The sequence below is a fragment of the Mastacembelus armatus genome, chromosome 8 (genome assembly GCF_900324485.2).
Source record: "Mastacembelus armatus chromosome 8, fMasArm1.2, whole genome shotgun sequence".
NCBI classification, from domain to species: domain Eukaryota; kingdom Metazoa; phylum Chordata; class Actinopteri; order Synbranchiformes; family Mastacembelidae; genus Mastacembelus; species Mastacembelus armatus.
The window spans coordinates 3,551,739-3,565,815 of NC_046640.1; the positions used below are offsets into that span (position 1 = coordinate 3,551,739).

Here is a 14,077-nt window from a genome sequence, read left to right on the forward strand (position 1 = left end):
CATTGTATGGGTGATAACAGAAATCTTCATGAGTCAAGAGGCAAAATGTTTAAGATTTTATGATAGGAAATCTGCTGAGTCATTAAACCCTTGCTTTCGCCCCATTTACATAGTCCACCTAACAAGTCTATTTAGGGTAGGGGTGGAGTGAAACCAGTTTGGAGGAGAAATTTGAGATCTCTAACCAGCTTACATTTAGACTGAAGAAGTTACTCAAATTACTGGCGAAGTGTTTCAAGTTAATTACTAGAGGTTCAGTTGCCATGACTTAGCTTATAGATCAGTAATGACAAAACCTGAAAAGAATCAGTAAGAACAGAGTGAGCATTTGTCTGTGGCCACCACATATAAAACCCATGCTTTTGAAGGTTGTCTGGTCTTTGCCCCTCCACTGCTCCAGTTGTGACTTTCACTGGCATGAAAGCAGGTGAAACTGATTCAAAATCACGTGATATCCCTGAAGTTTTAACTGGCAGTAAGTTTTAAGATTTACAAATGTAATAAACATTTTGTGCACTGCAAACAAAATTTGTATTTGCGCTATTTTAATTCCATGAAATGTTCCGTTAATTTATTTTAGCAGTTTACTAGACGCTTGTTCCACACTCCCTACCAGCTGGCGGCAGTATTGCACTAATTCATTGTTTGCCAGCCGTCAATAAACTGCTGAATTAGATTAAGAAGAAGAAGATGAAGACGGCGATAAAAACTTAAATATTGTTATAAATAAATAGAATACAATATTAACAAATACATTTGAATAACACATAATATGATAATAATGTTATAAATACTAAAGCAAATAGGGGGACAATAAATGGGGGAAGTGCTGAAGGGAAATAGCAATGACTAGCTTGAGGATAGGACATACAGGACTCAACAAGACACTCTTTAGAATAAACAAATGACCAAATCATGTAAAATGTAATACCCTAAAAATAGTTGAGCATGTGGTGTTCGAATGCCAAGGAAATTTGTGTTTTAGGAAGTCTAGAAGAAGACCACTGAGGACTACGTTTCCCACCATTCCGTATCGTCCGGTTTAATTAGAAGGAAGATGGCGACAACTGATGGAACAAGGATTGGGTTGCGCTTTTAAAACGAAAAAGGAATACTCGGTGTGAGCTCTAACGCCTGATTTAATGTCTGAAAATGGCGTGGCAGTAAACAGAACACGGGGCCTTCGACTTAAGACTGCAGATTATCAGAGTGGAGGTAACTTAACATACTGCTGCTTTTAGCTAACTAGCTAATGTAGGCTACATTCACTAGCTATCGGAATACCTGGTCCTGGGTCCGTCTTTTATCAGTTCTGAGGAAATGCATGAGCAGTGACTAACCAGATTATGAACAATGCGACATACACGATGTTAGCAACGGCGATGTTTACCTACACAGCCAGTGCTGTTAGCGTGAAAGCGTCAACATTAAGACTAACACAGGCTAAGAGTAAGCACAGATAATAGCAAAGTCTCGGGCACGAAAACAAAACTTTAATTATATTCTTTTCCTACCACAAAAGTCAGAAATTACACAGAGCACAGAGCCAGGGACCAACAAACTGAAATAAGTGCGAAATACATAAATAGTGGGAATAAGCACAAGTTATTATTAAAAACAAAGGAGTGTTTAAACTTCGATGTATGTGTATAGGTTTAATACACGAATGAGCAGCTGACTGGAGACAAGGAGGGCTTATTTCAGCTGTTAGCTAACGTTACTAGTTCAGGGGCTGCTGTTGCCTCTTAGCTCAAACACCTTGTTACTTGCATTGTAATGTTACACTGTAAATCAGCATGAATCAGCAATGCCAGAGTGCATTGTTGAGAATGCGGCAGTGCTAACTTTTGTACTATGCTGGTGGGCATGAGGTGAATTAGGGCTGCAAAGACAACTGTTTAAAAAATTGATTAAGCGATTATGTTTTTGATTAATCATATTATAGAGGTCTGTTTGCAACATTTATTGTCAGAATATGACACTTAAGCTTGCTACATATGTGATTAAAAAAGCAGAACTTATTATTTGTGAAGACGTAAACAGATCTTAAATTTTGTTACTTTAATAAAGTAAGAATTTGGAAAGGGAGGGGTATGTTCCATTTATCCAAATGAAGTGACATGCAATTGAACATTGCTAGACATTGTCCCTATGAGCTCCATGTAAGAACACAACTGTCCATGGAACACGGACCAGATATTATACAGAAATTTTTCCTCTAAAATCTGAGTGATGTCATGGTATAAGCCAGTAGCAGACAGTCAGGAGCATCGGGACATTTCCTTGATGGCCTGTGGCTCGTTCCACCTGCTGAAGACTGTCAACTTGACCAGTGATAACATAGCAGCAGGATATACCACTGTGCTACCCCTGGTGTTATACAAATGAATAGAGTTAAAATTGAAATTGAATTTACAGATTATGGCGTTATTATCATAATTCACAAGCATCAGCTGGTAGTTTGAGAGCATAATTTTCCTCTGCTCACACTCAGAATTTTGCGCTCACGTGTGGATTCTACGGAAGTAATTTAAAGCCAAATCTTTTGAGAGAGCACAAACCCAATTTCAAGAGCTTCTCAGTTTGCAGGTCAGCATTTGACAGAGCCATTACGTTAAGTAATGACCCTGAGTCTCATAATGTTTGTAATAATTTTTATTGTAATTTGTAAACCTAACGTGTGTGTGCGTTTTCAGCTTGACTGACACAACGGACACAAAAAAAAAAGCACCAGGGGGAAATATGGACATGAAGCCTAAAAAACGTAGACATGGGTGACATGGCTCTCATGCCCGAATCTTAGAGGCAGTGTGGAATGACATTAGATAAAACAGAATTCTGTCTGCTTAGTGAAATGTGCAAGTTAGTATGTCTGAGAACTGTAAATACTTTTCTAGATGACTAATTATCTGACCACATAACAGAAAAACTAGTTGATTAACTATGGAAATGTGAGTTTCACTTTTCTCTGCTTCTGGCACTTTCACTGTGTCACCATGTACCATCACAACTACATCACTAGGCCTAACTAAGTGATAAATACATTTGTGGCCAACTGTTTTTCTAAATAAGAATAATTTTTATCGATTAGTTGTTGGAGCTTTAAGGTGAACCCATATTGAATCTATATATCTATCTCCACATTAATCTGAAAACGGTGAAGTAATTCCAAAGGTCTTACTTTTGGCTGGGCTAAAAAGCATGCTATAGTGTAATTATAGTAAAAATTGTTCTGCTCCTTAGAAGTCCCTTTTTCCACACATGCATTGTGTGACAAATATTTTACATTTGATAATGAGCATTTTTGCTGTAGGCATAATATGATTGACATGCATGGTTCATTACATTTTCAGACCATCATTCACCATCTTTTCTAGTTTATTTTTGTGGATTTTGGTAGTTACATTTTTATATAACATTCCTGTTTTATATTATATTTCTCTTTCTTTTAAGTTAATGATTTTCATATTGATATTAGACAGTTTTTTGATTTGAAACAGTATTATGTATATTTCATGTATATTTCATTTCAACATGAACACATATAACATTTTTAGAAGGACCCCTTATATTGTGATTATATGTTTATTTTTCACTGACTTGAACATCCATAAGATACAATTTTAAATGTCGGCGACTAATTTTGTAGGTAGCTAATTGCTTTTTGACAAATAGCAAAATAATGATAATATGGAATTTGTTTCTTCACTTTATAGCTTTATAAAATTACCTTCCTAGAGTGCCCACAAATTATTTCACAGTCTATTTGTGTTTCCAGTGCTTCCATCAGTGCTTGTGGTCTCCACATTTACTGTTAGATTCTCATTGTAAGATAATTGTTTCCTGTCTTTTCTACTAGGTGTATTCCTGGATTCAGTTTGTCCAGCGTGTCCTCATACATCACTGCCAACATTCCAGTATCCCTGTCTGCACCATAATTTCTCCTATGGACTTGACTCCGGCATCAGGTTTCAGAAGGAGGTCTTCTGCCTCATCATCTCAAAGTGGATTTAGGGAACTTGCCAGGAGCCCTCTTACCTGCTCACCCCCCTTGTCTCTGTCTTCTCCTTCATCTGATGCATCTTCACACTTGTCTACATACTCCTCTGTCTGTGCCAATACATCAGTTTATCAAAACCATGTAAACGGTCACAGCCAAGGGACAGAAGTGGCCAGGATATCCTCCGCTTCTGTCTATCTTGCAACTAAATCTCTCCCCACACCTACGTCCAACACCACCTCTCCAAATTCCTTCCCTCACACTTCATTGCAGGTAAGTGTTGATTGTGAAGAAGAAAGCAGGAGAAGAGAGATGTATGATCCTTTTTGTCCAACTGAAGGAGATAGGAGGGGAAGGGTGAAGGGGGAAGAGGATGAAGCGGAGAAATATGACCCCTTTGACCCCACTGGTTCCCCAGTATCAGACACAGATCATGGAAGTGGCCGTGGGCAGGAGGTGAAGAGAATTGCTGAGAGAAGAGGAGATCAGGAGGAGAAAGAAAAGGAACATCCAGATTCTACTGAAACTCTAACTGATTTGCCAAGCCCCTCTCCAGCCAGCCAGCTCCCTCTGAGGAGGAGAGTGGACTGTAACACCACCAAAGCTCGAGAGCAGGGGGAGAGTGCTGACTCTGATCACTCTGAAATAGAGGAGGGGGAGATAGTTGGGGCTGCTGACAAAGATGGAACTAATAAGAGACCAACGGGAGAAATTCTTACACTGAATTCTCCTAATGTCTCCTTCTTTACTTCAAAGCCGGAGCGCATCCTCCGGGTGCTGGATGGGGACAGCTTTGTGTCCGTGCGTGCAGAGGGCGACTGGGAGGTGGACAGAGAATGTGAGGATGAGCCTGTGGTGGGAGTGGAGGATCTGAGAAGGAAGCTGGTCAGCAGGCGAAAGGAAAGATATCTCTCATTTCCTGCTTCTACACCTATCTTATCCCAGCCACTGCCTCCTCCTTCCATTCTTCAAGCTTCTGCACCCTCCTCCCCTCTCACAGTTTCTGTAGAACCAGTCAGCGAGAACTTCAAGTCTTTCAAGAGTTCAAAGGACTGCGACCGAAAGAAAAGCAAAGATAAGAAGACTGGGGAGAAGGAGGAGAGAAAAAAAAAGAGAAGGAAGGACAAAGAGGGACCACGGGAGAAGAGCAAAGAAAAAGCTGGGAAAGAGGTTAAAAGAATGAGGAGTAGCAGAAGCAGCAGCAGAAAGAGGAAGAAAAGTCAGCACAGTAACCCAGAGGCCTCGCGATCGTGCAACTCTTTAGTAAGAGGGGCCCAGACTAGATGCTCTTTTTCCAGTCTGTCTGATGAAAGACGAAGAGAGAGGGAAAGAGGTAAAAACAGAGACAGGGATAGAACTAGAGACAGGGACAGAACTAGAGACAGAGATAGAACTAGAGATAGAGAGAGGGATAGAGATAGAGAAAGAGATCGAGATCAAAATCAGGCCAGCAGTTGTAGAAGAGAAGAAAGAGATTGTGATTCTAGCTCTAGAAAGAAGGAGCGGGAAAGGAGAGGAGGACAACATTCAAGCAGCAAAGAGCAGGACGTTTCAAAGAAGTCAAAACGAAGCAGAGAAAAGAGGGAAGTTGATAGAGACAGGCAGTGTGAAAGGGATCGGCGAAGGGATTGCCGTCCTGTTGTCCCGCCATCTATCCAAGACCTCAATGGGTCCGACCTCTTTGCCATCAAGCGAACCATTACAGTGACCACCACCACAACGACAACTACGGTACCCAGCTCCCCAAGACTCAACCCAACTTCTCCTTGTCGGCCTACACAGGACTCCAGCAAGCCCCACAAGAGGAAGAAGAAGAGAAAATGGCACTCAACTGGAGAAGTGGCAGATCAGGGAAGCTGTCACAGCCAGTCACAGTCACTCTCGCCACCAAGGTATCAAAGCTATGAGTCAGACCGCTATTCAGACAAATTGGAAATTGACATGTTGTCTTTGGATGGTGAGGCTTTGGATTCAGACTATCCATCTTTGGAGGATACACCTCCTCCTGCCCTACCTCCAGAACCGCCTGTCCCCAGTCCCAAGATTAAGACTACCACCAAGACTGGACGATATCACCCAAAAAAGAAGTCTCGCACATTGAAGAAAATTGACCAATCTGAATCCTCCTCTGCCAACAGATCTAAAGGGAAATGCCTCTCCTCGTTGACAATCACTTCAGGCTCTGCCTCCCTCTTGTCCAGGAAAATGGAAAAGGACAAAGAGCGTGATAAAGGCAGAAAAGATTTGGGTCATTCTGGCAAATCCAAGAAAGAAGGGGGCAGCAGTCGGAAGGGCAAGCTACAGTCCAAAGTGTCTGTACTGGTGCGTGAGGGTGTGAGCAGCACCACAGGTGCTTCAGTTGGTTGTGGCAAGTTGGGCATGGACCTTCTAGGGCCAGGAGGTACTGGAGGGGGTGCTGGTGGCTCAATCGCAGTAGTTTTCTGCAGGGACAATGAGAGCAGGTCTCCGTTCCTCAAACCTTGCTCAGAACCTCTGTCTCTGAGCAGCCGCAAGAACGATTTGGCCAGCGTTGGAAAGCGAAGGAGCCTGGCTTCACCACCAGCCTCCTTAACCAGTCCTGCAAGACTAAACTCCAAGAAAACAAAACCCAGCTCTGTCACATCCACATCCTCCTCGGCCTCGTCCCCCTCATCATCTCTGGTAACCAAGCGCCGTCGTCGACGTCTGGTCAAGAAGACGAGGGAAAAAGGTGGAACTGCAGGGTTAACAGCTGGAGATGGCATTCAAACTAAAGCTGCATCTGAGGGCTGGGGTGGAGCCTCTTTAGATATTCAGTCAGCCATTGGGGATGGGAGCCAGTCAGTCAGTCCACATACTGGCCAAGCTGGCCCTGCACCCTGCTCTTCCTCTTCTTCCTCCACCTCCTCTACCACCAGTGTGCCCCCACCTTCTTCCTCACCACCACATACCCCTCCACCCTCTATGGCTCCTTTGCGTGACACCAGGGAATCTTCGCCAGACTCACAGACTGTGGATAGCAGCTGTAAGACTCCAGACCCTTCTTTCTTAGCTGAGGAGTGTCCAACTCAGACCAGCGCCAGCCCCACACTCCCAATCTCAAGTCCATCCAGCCTGTCCAACACCCAGGGAAACAGCCTCAGTATCACTTTGTCTGCACCAACTGCCAAGCTCCCACTTCTGGATGATACATCCAAATCTATGGCTTCACCTCCTTGCTCGTCCTCTTCAACAGGCTGCAGTCTCACTTCACACTCTTTACCTCTGTCTTCATCTGACCCCTCCTCCTCCTCTGTGTCCTCTTCATCTGCAAGTAAGCCTCCTCCTCCTCCCCCCCCTCCAACAGCACCCACCCTTCCTTGGAGTCTGCAGACTGGGGTGGACTGCACAACTGGAGGAGTCTTAGCATGTGAGTTTGCTCTATAGATGTACAAAAGTCTACAGTGTTATTCTGAAACATTCAACACACCTTGAATGATAAGTATTCCCAATTTTACAGATTTCTGTCAGTTTCATTTAATTTCTAATTAAAAGCACATGCTCAAAGCATGCACATGCATGATTTGAACCTCGTGACAGAAATGCAGTATTGTCAAGATCTTAACTCTAATTGTGGTAAATGATTGATGAAATGATGGATAGTTTATTGCTCTGTGGTAGCATTGCAGACTTTTTATTGTCTGTAAGTTCTTAGCTCATAGTGTATAGTGAATTGATTCTATAGCGTTTAAGGACATTGTGACAAAAACACTAGAAGTACTGGCCTTATGATATGCTTATCAGTTAATTTATAAACCTGTGGAGAAATAATGGTCTTTATCTTTCTTCCTCTCAGTGACTGCTCTACTCTTCAAAATGGAGGAAGCCAATATTGCTAGCAGAGCCAAAGCACAAGAATTCATCCAAGCAACCAGCCAGGTGAGAAGGTGACAAAGAATGACTGGGAGACCCTCGAAGTTTCATGTCAGTATGAGAGGAACAAAGTCCAGACTGATTTTGCATCACTTTCTTGTCTCTCATGCAGATCCTCTCACAGGCCAATCAGAGCCAGTCTCAGCAGCATGCTCCTCCCTCCTCAGCCTCCTCCTCACAAATCCCTCCACCTCCCTCTCTCCCTCCACCTCCTGGTCTGAGCCCAGCCCAGTTCATCCTCCACAGCACCCTTCCATTGGTTGGCTGCACAAAAACTCCACCATCTCACCTGCACTCCTCCATAGGTGGTGGATGTGCACAGACCCCACCCCCCATCATGCCTGTAGGCCTGTCAGGAGCGCCCAGGAGCTCTGGTGACACTGGATGGGACATTGAGAGCAAAGACCCCGATAAGGTAAAGTTGAAACTCAAGAACAGATCAGAGTAATGTATAGCATAAATCCAACCATTGCAGCATTTTTTACTTGTCAATTTCCAGGATGAAAATATCCATATAGTTTTAAAACATACAGAAATACGATAAACTTTAATTGTGGACCTTTAATTCAAGTATTTGAGTTTAATTGTTTAAATTTAATATATGTAAGAAGTAAAGGTTAACATGAGGCAAATCATATAGCTATATCAGCATGTTGTCCTACAAACTTTATATCCCTAGTCTTGAGTCAAAATGTCCTACTTGTAAATATAACTATAAATGGAGCGCTACAAAGTTTCTTCACAGTTATTACTGAATGCTCAACTTCCGTAACTACTGAGCAAATCCCAACTGACATTCTGCAAGAGGCAGGGTACACCCGGACAGATTGGCAGTCTGTCACAAGGCTGACACCTAGAGGCAGGGTATGGGTAAATTAGAGTCACTAGTTAGCCTAACCCCAAACTCTGTGTCTTTGGACTATGGGAGGAAGCTGCAGTACAAACCCAAGCAGGCACAGGGAGAACACGCAAATTCGACACAGTTTTTTTGTTTTTATTTATTTATTTTTTTATATGAGATGAAGCACTGTATTGCTGTGCTGTCCAAGACTAAAACCAACAGTAACCTAAACATGATGTAGCAACTGGACTACCTACATTTCCAGATGGAAGCAGGTAGCTTGCTTTGCTCATCAAGTTTTAGTGTGATACTTGTTAATAATGCAATCCTTCCAAACCAAGTATACTGGCATTACAAAGATGAGTAAAATGAAAATGTTTATCAATTAGATGCAGTAATAGATGGATAACTATGTCATAACTACTGAAAGTCTCCATCAGGTATGGTTTTCAATACAGAGTAGAAATGGTATGATCCTCTTTAGGGGTGTCTGATGGTGCGTAAGCAAGGAAAATGTAGTTTTAAAATTTATGACTGAAGTTACACTTGTAGCGTTTCTAAATGTCACACTTTAACGGTGGCTTTAATTCAGAATTGCAGTGGTTTTAATCTTGCACTGAGCTAAAAAAAAAAAAGTGTGCAGTCTCTCTTTCTGCAAAACGTGTCACAAAACAAGTTGTGTTGCAAAACTTATTAGCCTGTTTGTTGATGTGCAAATATACAGGTACAGCGTCAGATAAATAACAATCTGTTACAACAGGTTTCATGTTTCTAGTCAAAGATCTATTAAACATGAAGAACACCGCCATACATTACGAAAATAGCAAACACCATGTACAGTTTGCTTGAATTAAAACATCTTTGTAAACACCCATTTCAAATCTAATATCACGCAGATGCTGTCACAACTATAGATTTTCTTTGATTTTATTACCAAAAATATCGTCAACTGGGCTTCATATAGCTGACCACAGAGAAGGGGTACTGGAGGTTTAAGTGCATGCTGCACTGTCTACTTTCAATCAACTCTCCCAAATTATTATTTTATAGCATACTCATTAATTCACCCTGTGTCATTCCTAAGAAAATGCTCAAGTTCGGTTCTGCTCAGCCAGGCTGGGGTCAGGTTTTAAGATTTATTCTCTCTTAACTTCATTAATTATTTCCACAGAAAACAACAGAAACAATGTCATAGACTGACAAATGGCAGCAGTGCACATATTGTACATGTAATGCCTTAACTTCATTGTTATTAAATATCTGCATTCACATTTACTGAAATCTATACATTCCACAGAAAATGAGCGTTTCTACATTTTTTGCATCTGCAGGCGGAAGTCCTACTGAATGTTTGAATAAATAAGCTGCATAAACATGCTAGATAAGAATATACAGCACTGTGCAAAAGTTTTAGGCACTAAAAATACACAGGGGATGCTTTTAATTTTAATTCCATGAATTGTGTTTTCATTTATAAATTAACTTCATACCAATGAATGGAACAAAACCTAAATCTAATCAGTATTTGCAGCACTCTTTGTCCTTAAACCACCAACAGTTCCTTTTGGTTTAAACTGCACACAATTTCTCATGGTACTTTGCAGCACCACGGAGAAGATGCTGCAGTTTTTCTGTAGATTCAGGCTGTCAGTGTCTGAGTGTTACTGTTGCTGTAGAATAGGTGTTCATTCAAGAACTATGTTATATCAGAATATAATCACATATGGTCATTACAAGAGTGTGGGCTGATTGTCCTCATGCAGTCATGCAAAAATTTCCAAAATGTAAAAGCAAAATAACAGAATCTACACACAATAATACCAGTTTACAGCAAACCTTCACTTTTTAAGTATGCATTCATTATAGTATGGGCTACAGCATGGTCTGTGCATGTACAGGGTGCTGTAGGTGTGAGTGTAAGCTGAGCACCACCTAAATGCTGTGCTGCAGTACAAATGACACACAGTTGCAGTAAAAGTAGAAACTTACTGCGGCAGAGAGTGATTCTTTGAACTGCTGCTACTGTATCAATAAAATAAGTAAATGTTACACTTATTTTTTTAATGTGTTTGTGAGGGTCAAAGCCTTAACTGGGGAAGTGAAAACTCATTCACATATGCTAGCTAAATGTTTGTGCTGTAGAGCTCCTATAATGTCTTTCAGTTTGACTATATATCTTGTTTTTAGCGTTGGATAACACTTAAGAGTTGTATTATTGTTAATTTAACACATTTCTTTTTATAAATTGGCTAGTACCTGAAGAAGTTGCACACCCAAGAGCGGGCAGTAGAGGAAGTGAAGCTTGCTATCAAACCTTACTATCAGCGCAAGGACATCAACAAGGATGAATACAAAGACATCCTGAGGAAAGCTGTGCATAAGGTTAGCTCACCACATACACCCAGTTAGAAATTTCTAAAAAAATGTTTTCACTTCATTATCAGTCATTGGATGTAGACTGATGGGCAAAATTGCTTTTTTTATTAATTAAATAAATAAATCTACAGCATAATACAAAGATGTCTGAATGTTTTTTTGAAGCCACTGTATATCTCCTTTTTTTTGTACTTTGCCCCACTGCGCTTTTAATATTGTATAGCATCTATTCTTCAAATGAAACCACATGAACAAAAACTTGTTTATGTTTCAGATCTGTCACAGCCGCACTGGTGAAATCAACCCAGTCAAAGTCAGCAACCTAGTGAAGTTGTATGTCCAGCGCTACAAATACTTCAGGAAACATGGACGAAAAATGGATGAGGAAGAGAGGGATGACAGGGAGGCAGGAGCACTGCATTCCTCTGCCTAATACAAGACTAAAAATCTTCCCCCATGTCGCCTTCTGCTCAAGATCTGGGCCATACACTGATTGTGTTATCTAATATTTTTATTGCTTTTAAATCCCACCTTGTCTATGTTCTTATTTGATATTATAGACGTCTCCTTATCTTTGTGATGTCACTGTAAATATGTCTCACTTAGAAAATGTATCATGTACACAATGTTAAGGAAATGGATGCCACACCTGTCTGATATAATCCAGTCTAGCACAACAGCCCTGCAATAAATACTACCTTTGTGAAGCTTATGCTGATTCTCTTTTTATTTAGAAGCTTTGCATTTGTAGTACTAATTGCAGGGCTTTTAACAGCATTGGATTATGTTTTCATGCTAGTCCATGTGGTCCATGCCACTCTATATGTATCAAAATTTAATCTGATGGGAGATTTAAAAAACTTTCACACCAATATATTGTACAATACAAAAGAAACACTACATCACATTAGAGTTCTGTCTCTGTGTAGATAGTATGCAAGCTGGAGCTGTCAGCGAGTTGGACAACGGAATGACAGTGGTTCAGATAGACTTAACACCTGACCTCTCAGTTTGATTCTGATGTCTTTGTTTTGTGTGCATGTGTTATTGAGGTTGAGAAAGTTGCTAAATCTCTTTATGAAATAATTGACAAAATGTAAATGATGCTTGGAAACCAGCATAAAGTAGAATGGTCTTATTTAGTCTGTTTTCTGTATTTACAATTACATCATTTAGTACTTGGATAAAACTGATGTACTTGATAAATAACCAACACTGGTATAGACCTTTAGGCCTTTGTCACTCATATGATCTATGAGGACGATCACCAAATGCTGGACTCACTTGTCTATTTTAATAAGATTTGTAGGATGCTAAACAAAGATATCATTTTGAATTAGTTACCAAAGCGTGAATCTTGCCGTTCCAACACATTAGATAAATCCCAATCTAACTGATTGCATACATGCTTCCGTTACATGTCTTTCTTGTATCCTGATTTCACACCTACAACCTTGAGTCCGTTTAAATCAAACTCTAGTTTGTTGTACTCCATGGTGTGATTCATTTTATTTTGTGTGAATACAGTAATCGCACTCGGGTGTGGACCAAAACAACTGCACCAAATATGCCAAGACACCCACAAAGAGGTGGTGTTAATCCAAATCATGGCAAGCTGTTTTAACATCAAACAGTTGGACAGGATTCACATTTAGGATATCTGTAATGTATATATGACTAGTCAAAAATGTAATTTGAGATATCTGCATTGGCATTTTGACCAAATTACAGATATTTAGACCAGTAAGAATTGCTCATTGAATTTAATGGGAAAAACCGATATCTACAACTGATTTTGGACTACGCATTGTGAATTCTAAATACCTATTATTACATTTTGACTAGAGATAGTTCCAATTAAAGATACGTGAAATTTCGCACGTTTAAGAGATATCAAATATCTTTTTGGATATCCAAAAGTAATACACTAGTCACAATTAAAGTTCTCTTGACAGAATTGCATTACAGACATCTAAAATTACAGTCAAATTTCTAATTCAAGATATCTACTCAAATATTTAAATGTTTCTCCCTAAACCAGTTGTGTTGCTATAGCAGTGTGTTTAGAGTCATTGTCCTGCTGGAAGGTGAACCTCTTTCCCAGTCTCAACTCTTGGAGAGGCTGAAACAGGTTTCCTTCAAGAATTGCCCTGTATTTAGCACCATCCATAACTCCTTCAATTCTGACCAGTTTCCCAGTACCTGCTGATAAAAACATTCCCATAGCATGATACTGCCACCACCATGCTTCACTGTGGGGATGGTGTTCTGGGGGTGATAAGAGATGATGAGTTTGCACCAAACAGCTTTTTTTTTTTATTGCCATTCAGTTAAATTTTAGTCTCATCTGACCACAGAACCTTCTTCCAGACATTTGGGGAGTCTCCCATGTGTCTTTTGGCAAACTCAAGATGTTTTTTCTTTAGGTAAAGGCTTTCTTCTGGCCACTCTTCCATAAAGCCCAGCTCTGTGGAGTGTACAGCTAATACTGGTCCTATGATATGCCAGTCTTTGCTGTGAAGCTCTCCAGCTCCTCCAGGTTTATTGTTGGTCTTTGGGATGTTTCTCCAATTACTGCCATACTTGCATGGTCTGTGAGGTTTGATGAAAGCCCTCTCTTGGCAACAGTACTGTGGTGTCATCTTCCTTCCACTTTGCTGTTATGGATTTAATTTTGCGTCATGTGATATTCAAAGTTTTGGATATTTTTGTAGCCCAACCCTGATTTATACTCTAAAATTTCATGTCTGACCTGTTTGGAGAGCACCTTGGTCTTCATCATGTTTCTTGCTTGATACTGTCTTTTGCACAATGGCATTGCAGATGCTGGGATTTTACACAGCAGGTATATATGTACACTCAGATGACGTGACACTTAGACTGCAGGCGGACTTAATTTAACTAATTATGGAACTTCTTAAGGTAATCGGTAACACCAGTACTAATTTAGGGGTGTCAGAAAAATGCAT

General features: G+C 40.5%; 1 protein-coding gene across 1 annotated transcript; it reads left to right on the forward strand.

The window, feature by feature from the left end:
• Positions 1 to 852: 852 nt before the first annotated feature.
• Positions 853 to 12,520, forward strand: scaf1 (SR-related CTD-associated factor 1). Its single transcript, XM_026324970.1, has 6 exons — positions 853 to 1,215; positions 3,860 to 7,388; positions 7,815 to 7,897; positions 8,004 to 8,306; positions 10,986 to 11,114; positions 11,383 to 12,520. Exons 2-6 carry the CDS (start codon positions 3,947 to 3,949, stop codon positions 11,539 to 11,541), a joined length of 4,116 nt encoding a protein of 1,371 aa, XP_026180755.1. The 5' UTR covers positions 853 to 1,215; positions 3,860 to 3,946; the 3' UTR covers positions 11,542 to 12,520.
• Positions 12,521 to 14,077: the final 1,557 nt, after the last annotated feature.

Coding starts and splice junctions, on each gene's coding strand:
- scaf1 (XM_026324970.1), top strand. CDS start 3,947: ATGGACTTGACTCCGGCATCAGGTTTCAGAAGGAGGTCTTCTGCCTCA. Junction 7,389..7,814: donor AACTGGAGGAGTCTTAGCAT/GTGAGTTTGCTC, acceptor TCTTCCTCTCAG/TGACTGCTCTACTCTTCAAA. Junction 8,307..10,985: donor AGAGCAAAGACCCCGATAAG/GTAAAGTTGAAA, acceptor TAAATTGGCTAG/TACCTGAAGAAGTTGCACAC.